Genomic DNA, 16,412 nt, shown 5'->3' with positions numbered 1-16,412 from the left:
CCTGATGGAACACCGGCAGACCCGGAGAAGGGGCTCAGGTCTCCGGGACCAGGCAGGATGCCCGGGTTTGGAGACAGTAAAGTAGGTCGTGGGGGAGGGGTAAAGGGAGTGGAAGGGGAGAGGGGCGCGCGCGCGCGCTCCCGGCGGCCGTGCGCGAAGGTGGAGGCCCGGGGCGCATGCGCACGTCTGGGCGGGGCCGGGGCGCGCACGCAGGGACTGGGCGGAGGCTGCGTGGGGCACGTACTCTTGGATTGGGGAGAGGGAGAAGGGAGAAGGCAGAAGGCCGAAGGCCGAAGGCCGGCTGGGTTGGGTTCTTGACCCAGGACGAAAGCCCGGGGAGAAAACGGGACGAGGCGTTTTGCAGACCCAGGCACACGGCAGCCGCCCGGCCCGCCACCTCGCACAGCAAAACAAACTCTTCTGAAGACTTAGGCCTTGTGATTACAAATTTTATTAGACTTAGGGAACTGCTTCATCATTATTCCTTCAAATTAAAAAAAGTACAAAAGCTACATACAAAACGTGAGATCAGACGACTAAACTTTCCCGACTCAGGGCCAAATTCTGCAAGGGAGAAAGAAAAAAGGGTGTGAACTGGAGGAATGGGGGAGACTGGAGGAGAGGGGTCTGGGAAAGGTCTGAAAGTCAGGGTGGGGGGCTGCTCTCTCACCTTCTTAAGCCTCCGCTCACGTGATGCCTGGGAGTCGGTCTCAGAGTAAGGGGGAGGCGCCAGAGGGTAGTAGGCCTCTTCTTCCTCTTCTTCTCTGTAAGGTCTCCTCCTCTCCCCTGGGCCCTTTTTCCTCAATGCCTCTTCTAGTAGCCGCCCATCATATTGGGGGTCCCCGGACCTGGAGCCATTGTCTTGAGGGTCCCGGGACCGGTGGTAGTAGGACCTGGGTTCAGCATGAGGGCGGTTCCTAGACCTGAAGTCATCGTAGTGGGGATCCTTGGAGTGTGGAAAGTCCCTCGAGTCGTCTTGGTTGTAGAGATCATCACGGCTGCGGCTTCGGGGGGGTGCGTAGGCCCGGCCTCTCCTCCCACTACTTGGGGGAGACCTTCTCTCTGATTCAGCAGAGCCCGGCCGGGTGAGGTCATCCAGAGCATCCACTGAGCGGGCCCGGGGCCGCCTGGCTCCCCAGCCACCCCTTGCCTGCTCTGCAGGGGGGTCCTGCTCCCATCTCCTGGGACTCCGGGGGGAGTAGCGATCCCACTCCTCATCCCGGATTGGAGTGAGGGCAGGTCCCCTGGAAGGTCGAGATCGCCAGTCGTCCTCATGGAGGGAGGTGACTTCACTCATGGCTGTAGGGAAGGGGAGTGTCACTGACTGCTGGGAGGAGGCCAGGACAATGTCAGGAGCCCGCGGTCCAACAGTGTCACCCTCTTGGCTCATATACTCTCTAGGGCCCATAGTAGGGAAGGAGAGTCTATGTCCAGGATTTGCAGTGGGCATCCTGGGACACGTATTAGGGAGTTGTGCTTCCCTCTCCCCGCCTCAAGGAGCCCTTGGACCCCAAAGCTGCTGCTCACCACGCTCCACACGGCCATTGGGGGGGCCAGGTCGGGAAGGGTCAAAGTTGGCCAGCTCTTTCTCCATGTAGTACAGGACCCGCATGGAGTCATCCTGCTGGCTGGCCTGAATCCTGTAGCCACTGCGGACTTCTAGGGATGGGGTGGAGGTGGTCAGTTTGGGAGGATGGATACTGCCCTCTCCCCTACAGGCAGGTCCAATCTGGGAATCATGGGTTCTCACCAGAGGTCATGCTGCTCTCCGTGTCCCGAAGCAGGGGCACCTGGGAGCTGTGGCCGCCAACTGGGGGAGATTGGCTGTCAGTGGCTGCCCACCTGGAGCCAAGCCCCGCATTCCCAGCCCTTTCCCCCCCCAGCCCCCTTAGTGTCCAAATGCCCAACCCAACCCACCCCAGCGGCTCCTGCGTCCCCCAGGCCTCACCTGAGCTATTTCTGTCGAAGTCTCCAGGGTACCCATTGTAGACAGGGCCCATGGGAATCATGGCTGGCGGGGGTGGGGTCTTGGCAGGGGAGAGGTGGGCGTAGGTGCTGGGGGCATAGATGCTTGGGACGCCTGAGGTGGCTGCTTTGCCAGCAGCATACACTGCGAGGACACACACAGTCGGCATGAGAAGGTGGGCAGGGGCTGCACTGCCCAACACTATGGTATGGAGGGCTGTGGGCCTGCACTTGGGTTCTTGCCCCTCCTCGTTCTGCAGTGTCTCGGAGGCTAGGGGACGTCAGCTTCACTGAGTCCCGACCTCCTGTTGATTCCTTACAGGTTAGAATATGGGGTACACCTTGGTAGCCCATGGGCCCAATCTGGCAGTTCAGTATGTTTTGAGATAGTATGGTGGTTTGCCAACATTTGACAATCAAAAGGTTTTGCATAAATTTCCAACTCTCCAGCCACCTTATTGGAAGATGTGGCTACCCTGGGCCTGTGGGCTTACAGGGTGACAGTGGCAAAGCTGTCGCTTTAAAGCCCACATGCTGGGTCCACCACAAGCTATATGTAATCAAGTATTCCCTTTGGTGGCTGATCCCTTGCTCTAGAAAAATGAGTCACACCTGGGGGCATCCCATGCCCACTCCACTCTCACGCCTTCTGGGTCCTCCCTTACCAGACCCAGATGCAATGGCTGTCAGTTTGAAGCAGGAGCCAGGAGCCTCGAGTTAATTTGCCTGCCTCAGCCAAGCAGCAAAATATCTCCTCTAGTGTTTTTAATTCATGGGCCCCACCCACTCCTGCCCCACCCCCCACCTGGCTCTAGGATTGACAGTTCAAGGGCAAACCCTTCTTCCTTCTCCCAGCAGAAAGAGGCAAGAGGTTCTGTGGCAAAGCCTCTGGGTCCTAGGCAAGTTGCATCCTCCCCGGGACTCAGAAAGGCTCCCTTCACCTCCACATTGGTTGGGAAGCACAAGGCTAGTGCGCACCCTGCTTAGAGAAGTACCCTCATTAGTCAGGTGACTCCCATTTTATAATTGGCAGTGGGAGATGCTGTTCCCTTCCTTCGTCAGGAGCAACAGTGCCTCAGGTTGGAGGAAATGGGGTGTTGTGACCAGCATTTGCTGTGCTGGCATCAGCCCCAGGCATACTTAGTGAGTTAACTGCAAACTTGGCTGCAGCCTTTGGGGTTCCCTCCCCCACGTGTGAAACAGGCTAAAACCCACTGCATAAGCAAGAAGCTCTTAACTAAAAATGACAAGACAGAGGGGATGGGACGGCCAGCATAAGCCTCCAGAGAGCACTGGAACTTTATCAGGGGAGCAATGCTTCAAGGAACCAGGTTGCCCACCCCTGAGTTCAATGACCATAAAATTGGCCAGCATGGATTGAGCTGTGGCCAGTCCTGGGCACTTAGGTACAGCCTTCCCTTCATGCTCCCAATGCTCCAAGAGGTTGGGACCTTACAGAGGAGGAAACACAGCTCAGAAAGGGAACGCTGACTGAGGTCACCTAGTAAGAACAACAGGGTTAATCTGCACCCTGGCCTCCAGTCCCTACTGAGGCTGACCATATCTAACAGCTAGCGGGTGTGGAACATTTTATATAGGCCAACGCTATAGGCCCCACGCTAACTGCTGTACACACAAGTTCACCAAATGCCCAGACTCACCCTGTACAGTGAGCTCTGCCATAAGCCCCACTTTACAGAGGAGGAAACTGAGACTCAGAGAGGGAAAGACTCAAGTAGGTCAGGTCTGGAGCCAGGCCTCAGACCTCCGGCTGCCCATGCTTGCAACAACTGCCGAGTATTTTACTGTTAATGCACCTTGGACCGTCCGCAGAGGTGCTGGTCTCTCCAGACACTCTCCTGAAGGAAACTGAGGAACTGTCAATAGCCATCCCTAAAAAGGGGATGTGTGCAGCAGCAGGAGGGAGCTCACTTCCTCCTCTCTCCCTTCTCCTGCTTGGTCTGTTTCATTCCCCTCTTCAGCTCTGGTCCCACTCCCATTCCCACCCTCCACAGTGCCTACTCTGATGGGCTAGGTATGTCCTTAAACCTAGTATCTGTGTAAAATGTGTAGTCTTTGTGTGGGTGTGTGCTTTTCAAAATTTGTTTAAATTATGTGGTGCTGTCAACCTTGTTTGGTTTCTTACCTTTTTCACTTAAGATTTTGTTTTTAAAGGGAGCTTTACTTTCCAGTGAATAGTATCTTCCACTGTTTGACGTTTTCTTTTTACCATATGCATAGATTATACTCTCAAAAGAAAAAACTCAGATGAAAATTAAAAATAAATTAAATGTTGATGTAAATAAATGATCATCTAAAATAATAGATCCTCCTTGGCCTACTTTCTCTCCAACTGCTACCCTCATAACCTTCAGACCAGTGGCACTGTCCTGGGGGGCAGGCAGATGGCCACCGCCTCCCCTCGGACCCAAGAGAGACCAAGTGGGGGTGGCCACACGAGGGGCACTTACGGGCCTCTGGGCAGCAGCACTTGTCCGGGCAGCAGGGGCACCTGACATAACAGCAGCAGGTATGTGGGCAGCACTGACACCAGCAGATGCTCAGGAGGAGGAAGACAAGGAAGACGGCCAGGCAGACCACGACCACGAAGAGCCAGTCTGCAAAGAGATGGGACCAGGCCCTGAGCTAGGGGGCCTGGGAGAGAGTGGGGACGGACAGGCCCAGCAGCAGCACAGAGCTATTTGCACTGTTCATCAGGGAACCTGCAACCCTTGCTGGCTTCTCCATGCCAGAAGCCGGGGTGCAGCAGCAGAAGGCCGCCCATCCCTCTAAAACCCAGGACAGTCCCAAATTAGGGACCTCCCCTGGTTTCAAATGGATAAGGCAGAAAACAAGAGGCGACCTAGCCAGAGCAACACAGACTAAAGCCTCTGGTAGGGGAGAGAGAGCCAGCAGCTCAGATCCCCACCCGAGGAGCACTGCAGGCGCCAGTCACAGGAGCCCCTGCCTACACCCCAGGCCCCTCCACAGCCAGCCTAGCCCACCTCACCCCCAGCCCAGAGCCAGTTCACTAGATGCCACAGAGTCGGAGTCAGGCGGGGTTAGTGGAGGGTCCACAGCGAGCGATGTTTAGTGGGGTCGGGGAGAGAATACCAGAGACAGAAGCGGTAAGTGGTGTGTGGGAACTCCTGAGAGAAGCCCCGCTCAGCACTCCACCCCCCCGTACCTTCCATGGGCCCCGCCTGAAAACCAGGTAAGAGCTCAGCCACCCCTGAGGTCCTGCCTGGAGGGACAAAAGAGAAACAGCAGATTATGCTGGCCAGAGCCAGCCCAGGCCGCCCCTGCCCCTAATGCCCAGATCTAGGCTGGTCAGGTTGATGGTATGCCCCAAAGTGGGGGAGAGGCTGGTGGCTCCTGCCCTCCACCACTTTCCAGATGTGGGTGCTGTTTTCCAGAAGGCTTCCATCACAAAATCCACCCGCTCCCTCATGACACTGAGGGTTCCAACACATATCCCATGGAGTTCTGAAGGTTCGATGGCAGCTTGGACACTCCATCTTTTCCTCATACATGGGTCCTATCACTCCAGAGGGTTCCACCGCATGTGATAGAGATGGTTCTGTTCCGTTAGGCATAGTAGGCCCAGTTCCCAAGGGCCCTCATAAACGTTTTAATTTTATTTTACAATCTGAAAAAAATATATAACTCTGAATGTATAATAATGAATTGTTTTAATAACAACACAAATATAAATTTTATAAATGGAGGAAGGGGCCCATGAAGGCAAAAGTGCCTACGGCCATAAAACTCACATGTGGCCCTGGTTCTGTGACCTACAGAGTTCAGTCTCAGTTCATGCATTCTGTCACTTGTGCACTTTCCATACCCATTCTCTGCTTTACCTCAGGTGCCACCAGAGTTCTGTCCCCACAAGCATATCTTGGGGGCCTGCGTGCACACACACAGTTCCACACAAATGAAGCTCTCTCCAGAGCTCACACCCATGGCCTCATGTGCCCTCATGAGGGGGTATAAGCATGTGAATCAGCAGCTCTGTGGTCTTATCCACGAGGCCAAAACCACTTTCATAATAAAACTAAAATGTTATTTGCCTTTTTCACTCTCATTCTCCCATGAGTGTACAGTGGAGTTTTCCTGAGGCTTGGTGACGCATGGTGACATCATTGTCCTGGCTAATGGCCTGTGTGCATGCATTAGTCTGTTTCTGTTGCTTCGAATACCTGAAACTGGGTAATTTATAAAGAAATGAAATTTATTTATTACAGTTTCAGAGGCTGGGAAGTCCAAAGTCCGAGGAACGCATCTGGTGAGCGCCTTCTACAGCATCTCAGGGTACCACGTGGTGAGAATGGGTGAGTGTGAGAGAGCTCACCTCCTCACTTGCTCTCCTTTTAAAGCCATCAGAACTGCACCCATTACTCCGTGGATGGACGTCAATCCATTCACAAGGACACAGTCCTCACAATCTGATCACCTCTTAAAGGCCCCACCTTTCAAATATCATAATTGGATTGCCCACGTTCTTAGCACTGTTATAGTACAAATTAAGTTTCTAATATATGAACTTTTGGGGGACACATTGGACCCATAGCAGTGTTTGTGCATCTTTGCTTTAAAGTTTCCCAGTTTGGGGCTAGCTGGTTAGCTCAGTTGGTTAGAGCGTGGTGCTGATAACACCAAGGTCCAGGGTTCAATCCCTATACTGACCAGCTGCCAAAAAAATTTCCCAATTTTAATTTCTATATGTTAAGCAACTATAGATATGAGAATACTTCGAAAACTTCATGGAAAGATTCATATTACCTTTTAATTCTATTTCCAAGAACATTGTCAAGTACCCTTGTAGAACCCCCAAAAACTTAAACAGAAACTCTTCCAGATCCTCAATAATTTTTTAGAGTGTAAACGGGTTTGAGACTAAATTCTGAGAAATACTGGGGCAGACTGTACGTTTTACCAAACGACACAAGAAGGTTGCTGGGTTACCAGTGCATGTGTTCCATCACCCACATGTGAACTTGGGTGCATGGCACAAGGTCCTGGAGTGTGCTCCCCATCATGTGCTCGTTCACACATGGGTGACGATGGCGATGGATAACCCAGCAGTGTCTCTCACATACAGCACATGCCACACGAAAGGGAGGCCTCACAGCCAGACAGGAGTGCTGGTGGATCCCCCACTGCTGTGGTTTCAGTCTCCCCAAAACTCAGTGAAGCTTTATCCCATTGTAACAGTGTTAAAAGGGTGGGAAATCCGAGTATGGTATCTAAAAGCTGGGGCCTCTAAGAGGTGATTGGATCATGAGGACTATGCCCTTGTGCATGGATTAATCCATGCTTGGATAAATGGTTTAATGGGTTATCAGGGTGCTTTATAAGGAGAGGAAGAGAAAATGTGGAAAGGCACCTGGCCCTCACTATGTGATACCCTGAGTTGCCACAGGACTCTAGAAAGTCCCCACCAAGAAGGCCCTCACCAGATGTGTCCCTTTTATCTTGGGCTTCCCAGCCTCCAAAACTGTAAGAAATAAATTTCATTTTCTTATAAATTGCCCAGTTTCAGGTATTCCGTTATAAGCAACATAAAACTTTTCAGTGCCTGGAATTGACCTCCTTTTAGCCACACTCAAACTTACACACACTGTCTATGCCACACTGTGCCACCCAGCAGGGCAATGTTCCTGGGCTTTAGCAAGGGACCTGGGGTGTGGCCCTGGGGGGTGTGGCAGAAAGTGGACCAGCCTCCTTCCAATTATATACACAGTCAGCCCTCCTCCGTCACTACCAATCAACCCTGCCCCTGTCTGTATTTTTAAAAAATGAGACTGAGAAGAGATAGGGACCCCAATTCTCTCCACTCTTAGTTTGGCTCTGGCTGATTTGAAACATCGCTGGGGGAGGGGCCCCTGCCTGGGGTGTGGGGCACAGATAAGCCCAAGTGACTGGCAGCGCCTCGAGGGGAGAGCAAAGCAGGCGACAGAAGCCAGAGAGTGAGCTAGAGGGTGGAGGGTGAACACACACAAGGGGACAGCAGAAGGGGCTGTTTCCCATCCCCCCTAACCAGGCCCCCAGGGCTCAGCCCCACTCACCAAGGACGATGAGTTCTGCGTAGGCCTCATTGTTCCCCTGGAGGTCCTGCGCTGAGACCACCGAGCAGTAATACACACCACTGTCCCCCCACGCCGTCTGCTCAAAGGTCAGGTCCGCATCTGGGTCAGGAGGAGATGGTGTGAATGCACCTCTGGAGAGGGGGCGCCCAACCCCAGCAGGCCCAGCACCTCAGGAGAGGGGTCAAGAGGTTAGGGGCTGCCAGTAAGTCAAGTGGAAAATGCTTCTTACCAAGGGCACACTTCCTTCTATGCACTATTCTCGACACTCAACACAGATTTCAAGACATCTGTGCAGTGGGTAGCACTATCATTCCTGTTTTGTAGATGAGACAAAAGGTCTGGGGAGATGACCTAGTCTGCACAAAGGTGTACAGCTATCAGTGGTGGAGCTAGGACAGTCTGACTCCAGAGCCTGTGCTCTTCAACTTCTAACCATCCTCTGGACCACCTCTTAGATCCATCATCCTAACTCCTCTGATGTGAACTGTCACAGACCCAGTGTGGACCCAGGGGCATGGGCCCAGAGTTAAGGAGGCAGAGATAAATAGGCCAGATTCCAGATGTCAGGAGATGCCCAGGCACTGATAGAGAGCAGGTGTGGACATGTGGGAGCAAGAGACCTTCCCAGTTCCCTAGTCCATCCCCCACCCTTCCATCCCCACATTCCAGGTCAGGCCCAGAGCTTGGGGACGCAAGGAGCCTGATAATTACGCCACTAATCAAAGTCTTTCGGCACATCCGGTTTCCTCTCTACTCCGCAAGCCCTAATTAGTGAAATCCCTTCAGTCATTCGCCTGTGCGGGACAGGATGGCACCCCAGCCAGGAAATCCCCTCGGCTTCTGGCCACTTTCTTCCCAGCCACTCCGGCTCCCACAGACCTGGCTACCTCTACCACCTTGCGCCATAGACCTGCTACCCTCTGTGGGAGCAGCACGTGGCACCCACTGGGATCACCTAACAACTGCTTAAGGAAAGAAAGAACCCACGCCTTCTTCCTTCTTCAGAAGGGAGGCTGCACATCCACAGGAAGACCCTCCTTTCAACAATGTCTGTCTAAATCATTCCAACTTCCCTGGGCCCACATGATGGGCCTTCCCTTGGCATGATCTGGCCATTGGTTCCCTTCCCACACCACCCTCATCCCTTCCATCTCCTTCACTCACTAGCCTCAAGACACACCGGCCTCTACACTGTCCCCTCCTGTGCTGGGCTGCCTGGCTTGTGCCAGTGTTATTCTGTCTTCCCAGCACTGTGTTCTTTCAGACATGCTCAGAGCTGGTTCCTTCTTGTTACTCAAGCCTTGGCTTAGAGGAGTGTTCCCTGGCCATCCTAGCTCGCCTGGCTCTCCTGACCAGCTGATGAACTATATCCGCCACCCTAGGAACTGACCATCCATGGCCCCTGTGAGAACGTGGTCCCAGTCACTGCTGCGTCCCCAGTGCCTGGCCAGGAGCAGAAAGGAATTCCCTCTCTCCTCGTGCTGACCTTTCTTAGCTTTTGTTGTTAGTTCCACCATCCTGGGCACATGGCAATATTCAAGTGGGCACTTGATTCATTCATTCAACAAATTAATTATTGAGTGCAGCCTATGTTCCAGCAGTATTTGAGGCATCTGGTATACTAGAGAGCAGTGGTTCTCAAGGCATATCTATGGACCCTGCATTCCCCAAGACCTTTTCAGGGCCTCTATGAGGTCAGAGTTATTTTCATAATAATACTAAGACATTGTTTGCTCTTTCCCCTTAATCTCTCATGAGTGTACTATGGCGTTTTCCAGAGGCTGCACGACGTGTGATAGATATCACGAAAGACTGAAGCAGATTTGAGAATCCAGCTTCTTCAATTCAGCCAGACTTTAAAGAGATTTGCAAAAATATAAAAGTGTCACTCTTCTCATTAAAAATTTTTTTGTTTGGTTTCAGCAACATGGTTATTTTTTTCATAACAAGTATGTTATTTATGTTAACATATAATGAGTTTATTATCATTTAAAATACTTTTAAACTCTTCTCAGTTTGCCAGCTATAAAAACAAAAGCTCTTTGAAGACCTCAATAATAAAGTGTAAAGAGGCCCTAAGACCACAATGTTTGAGAACCACTGCTACAGAGAACAGATATAAATCCTTGCCCTTATAGAGCTCATATTATAACTGGGAAAGAGAGACAAATAAAAAGTTGAACTACATTGTGTATCAGATGATGATAAGCAGTATGGAGAATTAGTCAGGCAAGGCAGACAGAAGTACCAGGCATGGAGGTGGGGGTTATGCAATTGTAAGTAAGGAGGCAGGGAAGACCTTCAGATAAGGTGACCTTCAGAGAAGGCATGAGGGAGTGGAGGACAAGACTCCCCTCCACAGTCAGGCGTCTAGCCACTGTTTATTGAGCTCTTACTATGTGCTGGGCCCTTTGCATATCTTCTTTCACTGAATCCTCATAAAACTCTAAACTACATTCTCCCAAGTCCTCTAGATTTTCTGCAGTGCCTTCCTGGCCCATCATTTTTCCACCTGTATCTTTAAGTCAGACTGTGACCATGCCTCTCCAACACTGGAGCTCAAGAGCTGGTCCCTGACCAAAGCGAAAGAGGTAGACAGGAACCCCCTGCCACGGCAAAGGATTATATAGGTCAGGAATTGAAATGTGGGGTCTCATGGGCCGGATCTAGGCCTCAATGCATTTTGTTTGGCCTGTGTGATGTTTTCAAAACCTACAAAAAATACAGCTTTCCGGCTTCTTTTGATCAATCCTAAGGCATGAGTCCACCCCCTTCCTGCAAGGCGCACCCAGTTCCTGGTCCCCATCTGGCCCTGGGATCACATGGGCTGGGCACTGCTTCATCGTTTCAGATGCTGGGAGAAGATGCCAGGTCTCCAATGGGAACAGAAGCTGGGCTGCCTCCACATTTCTGGCCTCTGTTCCTTATCAACACATGATAAGAGGTGGCCCTCATGATTTCCAAGGTCCCAAGGGCTCTGTGCCCTAGTGCTGCAGAGAGTGGGGGGCACATGCGGCCCAAGCAGCCTGAGGAAGTAGAAACAAGTCCTCCTATGCAGGCACCCCACATCACCCAAACAGGGAAGGATGGTGGGGGGCAGGATCCATCTTGAGCTGAGGGACACCCAGGGCAAACAACCTTCTGGTTTGCCCAAGCTTACTTTCACTTTTAAAACCAGTTCAGTTGGTGAACCTAGGAAGACCCCAGGAAGTCCATTTTCCCCATCCTCAAAGCTGAAATGGAGGAAGTGCTCATGGCTACTAGGTTTCCTGAAAGAACAGACACACAATGGGTATTTACCAATCATGGCAAACAGTGGCTCAGATCAAGGAGGCTTGAAAGACTGGGCCTGTGAGGGCTGTGGAGCATGAAGTACCCCCCCACCCCGCCCCCACCCATATGGCATCAGGGTCATTCTGGAGTTCTAGGCTGAGCAGAGGAGGCATGATTCCAGCCAGCCTTCAAGGGCTGCCTCAGTACTTGGGTTGTCCTGATGGGGGATATGCAGTCATGCCTGGTCCAGGCTGGAGCTGTCTCTGGGTTAGAGGGGATGGGACCTGTATGGGTTGAGCCCCCAAGAGGCCCTCCAACCTCAAGAACAGCAGGATGCTGAGATCTGAGCTGCCCATGAAAATTTAGGACAAGTCTGGTTCCTGCTCTGAAACAGGATTGGCAGGATCAGTCCCTGGAAGCTTGCCTTTTATACACGGTCTATAAGTGAAAGAAGGAGTGTGCTCCATAGCCTGGTCTCTAGGGGTCTGCAAAGGGATACTCCCTTCCCCCTCTGCCCCTGTCCATGCCCAAGATTAAAACTCTAATCCTTGTTTAAGACAGTAAGAGAATATGTCCATTAATGGGGGAGACTTCTTCCCTGCGACCCCTTGCCTTCCTCTCTGCCTTTCACATCCTTTAGGGCCCAGTCCCAGGCCCTCCTCAAATCACACTCGCAGAGGTCTTAAGGTGGGTGTGTCTAAGTCATTCCACATAGCACATCACCTGGTGCTATTTTCTTTGTAGCACTTAGTACTGTCTGAAATTCTCTTCCTCTCTCTTTGTTTGCCTGTTAACTGCCAGGCTCACCCCACTAGAATGTCATCTCCTTGAGGGCAGGGACCTCAACCATCCTGATCACCACACTATCCCCAGCACCTATAACAGCTCGTGGCACATAGTAGATACTCGATAAATACCAAATGAATGGATGAATAAATGAATGAATGACTTCCCCACTGCTCCTTTCTTAGGCTCAACAGGCACTTCCTACCAGTAGACACCATTATCGTTAAGAGCAAGGGCTGTCAGGGCTGCCTGTGTTCCAATCCCAACTCCAGCCCTTTCCTGTGTGCCTAGATGAGCTACTTAACCTTTCTGTGCCTCGGCTGTTGCGAGTGTAAAATGTGGCAGAGAGGACTCCATGGGAGAATGTGTAAAGTGCCTGGCAAGTTGTAGGCTTTCTCCACTGAAATCTCTTGTCCCTCCAGTTTACTCATGCCACCTCCTCTGTAAGCCCTTTGCTGACCATCCTGGGCAAGCAAAGGGGTTAAGAGCTTGGAGACTAGACCCACAGTGGCTGAGTTAGAATCCCAGCTCTGTTACTAGCTGTGTGCCCCTATGCAAGTCACTTCCTCTCTCTGGGCCTCTGTAAAATGACAGTAATATAATATATTCATTAAATTACTGTGTGGTCTGAATGCGCTAATCCATGTAAACCTGGATTAGAGCCTGGCAAACACGGGGCCCTTTATAAATTGTCACATATAAATTTTACTTCTGATTGCTGATATTATTAGTATTATTACAGAACCCCCTGCCTATCTCTCTCCATCGCCCAGTTTTATCTACAAGCACTTGACAGTATATGTTGTGTTTGTCTCTCTCACTGCAGTGTGAGCTCCATGGGGGAAGTGATTTGATGATTTTGTCAAATGCTGCATTCCCAGGGCTTAGAACAGTACATGTTAGGTGCTCGATAAATTTTGCTGTTAAAGGAATGGATGGATGGATAGAAGGATCCTTTCTTTCATCGGTCCTTTCAGATACTGGCGCTCAAGAGCTTCCAGGTGAGGAATCCAGGTTGGGCAGGAGGAAGCCAGCCCCACCATCCAAGCCCAGCCTCACCCCCTGCCTCCTCCCCCGTCCCGCCCAACGTACCTCCTGTGATGGTGATCCTCCGGCCCTGATAATAGTCTCCCAGGGTCACAGCATTGCCCTGCTTCGTGGCCACAACCCTGACGGTGCGTACGCTGTCCTGGCACTCCACATAGGGGTTATAGCCTGGGTTACTAGCCGCCAGCTGGGCATTGAGCTGGTTGTCAACACTGGCTGGGGAGAAGGCATCAGCGATGCGGTCCCGGCAGAAGGACTTGTACTTCCAGATCACAATGGGTACTGTGGGGGTCGTGGTCATCTGGTAGGTGCAGGGCAGGGTCACGGGCTGGAATAGGATCACCACGTGGTAGGGGTTTGACACAGTCACCTGGATGGCGCTGGCAGGGGCTGAGGCAAAAGGAGAGTCAGCAGATATCACTGTGAGGTCAGGGAGGTGCTTCAACAGGAATGAGCAACATCACTTGTCATCTAGCTTGACGCTCACAAGAGTATGGTTTCACGGAACGCCTGGCACACATTGTTCCTTAATCCCCAGGACGGGTGAGGTAGCTACTAGCTACGATAATCATGCCCATTTTATAGACCCATGGGGCTGAAGTGGCAGGTATAAGGTCACATGGCCAGATTCTTTGGAATGTCCTCTCCATCCTTCTTTCCAGACGGTGGCCTCTGAACCATCCCAGTCCCCTCTTCCCTTTGCCACTCTCACAGAAAGGGACATCTCTCTGTGGCTTGTACAGGCAAGCCCAAATGGCCAGAGCGATGCCCCCTGTCTCCCCACCCCCCACCCCTGCAAGGCCCCACTTCAAAACAAATTTCTAAAGGTTCCAAGTTCCCCGGGGGTTTGTGAAGTGGGTGGGGGAGGGGGTTGGAGTTGTCTGACTGAACTGCTTTGCCAACGTTGTCCCCAAAGTCCCCACAATATCTCCATCAGCCTCCCACCTCCTCTACGCAAAGCCACCTCAAATGAATGCGCCAAAAGTGCTTGCTGAAAGATAGAGCCCCCCACCCCCACCCAAACAAACATCCCTTCCAGGTAAAAGCTTGCCAGCAGAAGATGGTTTCAACTGCATAAGTCCGTCCTACCAGACTCTCACGTACAGATACTCCAGAGCCCGATGGAGGCGGGTGAGGTGTCTCCAATTCCACACCCACCGGAGGCCTGGGCACTGTTTCTTGATCTCTCCCTCCAGGAAGAGTCTGATCCAGCCCTCCCTAGCGTGTCCTTTCCCCGTTACCCTAACACTTAGAAATCTCGGAGTGCGCCCAAGACCCCAGCCTTTCCCAGTGATCTGGCGGTCCTTCGCGCCTGCCCCACAAAGGGTCCCTTTCTCCCTGCCGCTCCGGAGTTTCACTTCCTGCATTCTCCATACAAGGGTGGGGGAAGCACTCCCCGACATGGATGGGGAATTCCCCTCACTCCGGCACACAGCGATCTCCTAAGACCCAGAGGATCGGGAGGTCCCAGTTTGGGTGCGCCCCCCTCCCTCGCTCTACCGCCTCCTCGGTCGCGTACAACTCTGTCCTTGCCCCTTCTAGAGTGCCTTCCCGCCGTTCCGCAGCACCAGGAGCCCCACACCCCTACCTGTGCACCAGGTGCTGAGCAAGAGCCACACGAAGACTACCGCGCCCCGGCCTGCGGCGGCCGGGTGGGAAGCCAGCCCACAGGACAGGCCGCGGGCTACCAGCGCCATCACGGCCGTCTGGGCGCGCCGAGCCCGCGCGTCCTTTGCCAAGTACCAGGAGGGTAGGGGGCGCGGCGCGCACCAAGACCGGGAGGGGTGAACGCTCCTCCCCTTCCCGCTTCCGTTCCTTGTCCCTATTCCAAGGCCACCCTGCCGCGTCCTAGGAGTTTTAGTGAACGGAAACAACGTGGATGAAGTGCACGCTTTCAGCTTTCGGGGAGAAACTTGCTGGACCCACCGAGGTTCTCCAAGCCACTCCTCCCCCTGTGCGCTCTGAGGAATGGATCGGCCCAGGTACACAAGGGTGGGAGCCGAGGGCTGGGCTTAGGGGTGGGCTGCGGGGAGGGGCTCCTCCGCCTCCCTCCCCGGAAGTGGGATGGCCCAGGTGCGTTCCGGCCCCCAGGGCTGGAACCAAGTGACCGGCCCGTCGGGAGGGCCCCCGCAAACCCTGGGTCCCGTGCGGCCCCCTCGTGCTCGGCCAAGCCGAGCGGACCGAAATCCATGAGAACAGAGACCTACTTGGGGTGATTCACCTGTTGAGAGGGGGCGGGCCCTGCTGTCACCTTTTCCCTCCCGGCCCCCCCCTCCGGGCTGCCGGTGGACCCGCCTAGGTGCTCCCTGCGGGGAGGGGCGAGCCCTCAGCAAGGTCCTGGCTGGGAGAAGCTCGTCGGTAGGGCCTGGCTTTTCCACTCACACTGGGGTTCCTCTGGTCTGGGTGGAGGGAGGCGCTGCGGTCCTCTTGTGCCTGCTACTTAGACGACTTAAAGAACCAAGTGAAGTCCCTAGAAGAAAAGCTCTGCTCCTTTGGGGACGCCCGAGGGGTATCAGGCCCAAGAAATGTTGGAATTCTACGTCGGAAGATTTCGCCACCTCCCCTCTACGTTCCCAACTTGTGGTTCGGCCCCTGGGCATCCTTGGAGCCCCCCAGGTCAGGCCTCCGGAAACTGGCTCTTAAAGGGGCCGAACGGAGGCGCGGGGCCTGGGACCAGTTTCCGCCTAAGGATTCCTGGGGACTAGCCACCTGCGCCCGAGGGCGGGGCCGGGCGGGGCGCCCCAAGCAGCCTACTCGGCTAGACTCTGCTGCCCCCCGGTGGTGGCTGGGGAAGCGCATCCTGGGTAACCCCGGGGGCTTCCTCCTCTAGGTTGCAATCTGGCTGGTGAGTTCGGTACCCAGGCATTCTTTGTTCTACTGGATCCTGTTAAATCTCAAGTCAGATCACGTCTTTCTGCTCAAAACCCTCCTATGGCTCCTGCTTACTCCCAGCAGAAACCAAAGTCCTTACAATGGCCTGATCTTCCCTCACCTCCTCCCAGTCCCTCTGGCTTGCTCAGCTTCAGCCAACTGGCCCCCTCCCTGTTTCCGAATATGCCTCTCACACTCCTGGTAGAGCCATTGTCCGTGCTCTTCCTTCTACCAGAACGCCCTTCCCGCAGATGCCCACATGGCCCTCCACCTCCTTTAGGGTTTTACTTAAAGGTCACTTTTGGACTGACACCTTCCTTGACCACTTTTTATAAAACTTCAACCCGTTTACATCCTTTCCCCACTTAAAATATTTTT

General features: G+C 53.2%; 1 protein-coding gene across 4 annotated transcripts; it reads right to left on the bottom strand.

Annotated features, from left to right (window-relative positions):
* Positions 1 to 439: 439 nt before the first annotated feature.
* LSR (lipolysis stimulated lipoprotein receptor) lies at positions 440 to 15,633 on the bottom strand. Of its 4 annotated transcripts, none has more exons than XM_063110787.1 (9): positions 15,546 to 15,633; positions 13,209 to 13,553; positions 8,037 to 8,156; positions 4,437 to 4,583; positions 1,949 to 2,110; positions 1,751 to 1,810; positions 1,528 to 1,659; positions 671 to 1,299; positions 440 to 564 (listed from the first exon to the last, which is right to left on the bottom strand). In XM_063110787.1, exons 2-9 carry the CDS (start codon positions 13,462 to 13,464, stop codon positions 529 to 531), a joined length of 1,542 nt encoding a protein of 513 aa, XP_062966857.1. In that variant the 5' UTR covers positions 13,465 to 13,553; positions 15,546 to 15,633; the 3' UTR covers positions 440 to 528. The 4 variants fall into 4 exon arrangements, with proteins under 4 accessions (XP_062966857.1, XP_062966858.1, XP_062966859.1 ...); XM_063110788.1 differs by having other exon boundaries at positions 13,209 to 13,491; positions 15,546 to 15,632; XM_063110789.1 differs by lacking the exon at positions 15,546 to 15,633 and adding an exon at positions 14,752 to 14,875.
* Positions 15,634 to 16,412: the final 779 nt, after the last annotated feature.

Source organism: Cynocephalus volans, chromosome 10, assembly GCF_027409185.1.
Source record: "Cynocephalus volans isolate mCynVol1 chromosome 10, mCynVol1.pri, whole genome shotgun sequence".
NCBI lineage: Eukaryota > Metazoa > Chordata > Mammalia > Dermoptera > Cynocephalidae > Cynocephalus > Cynocephalus volans.
The sequence above is the reverse complement of the archived record's forward strand: the minus strand, read 5'-3'. Positions and strand labels throughout refer to the sequence as shown.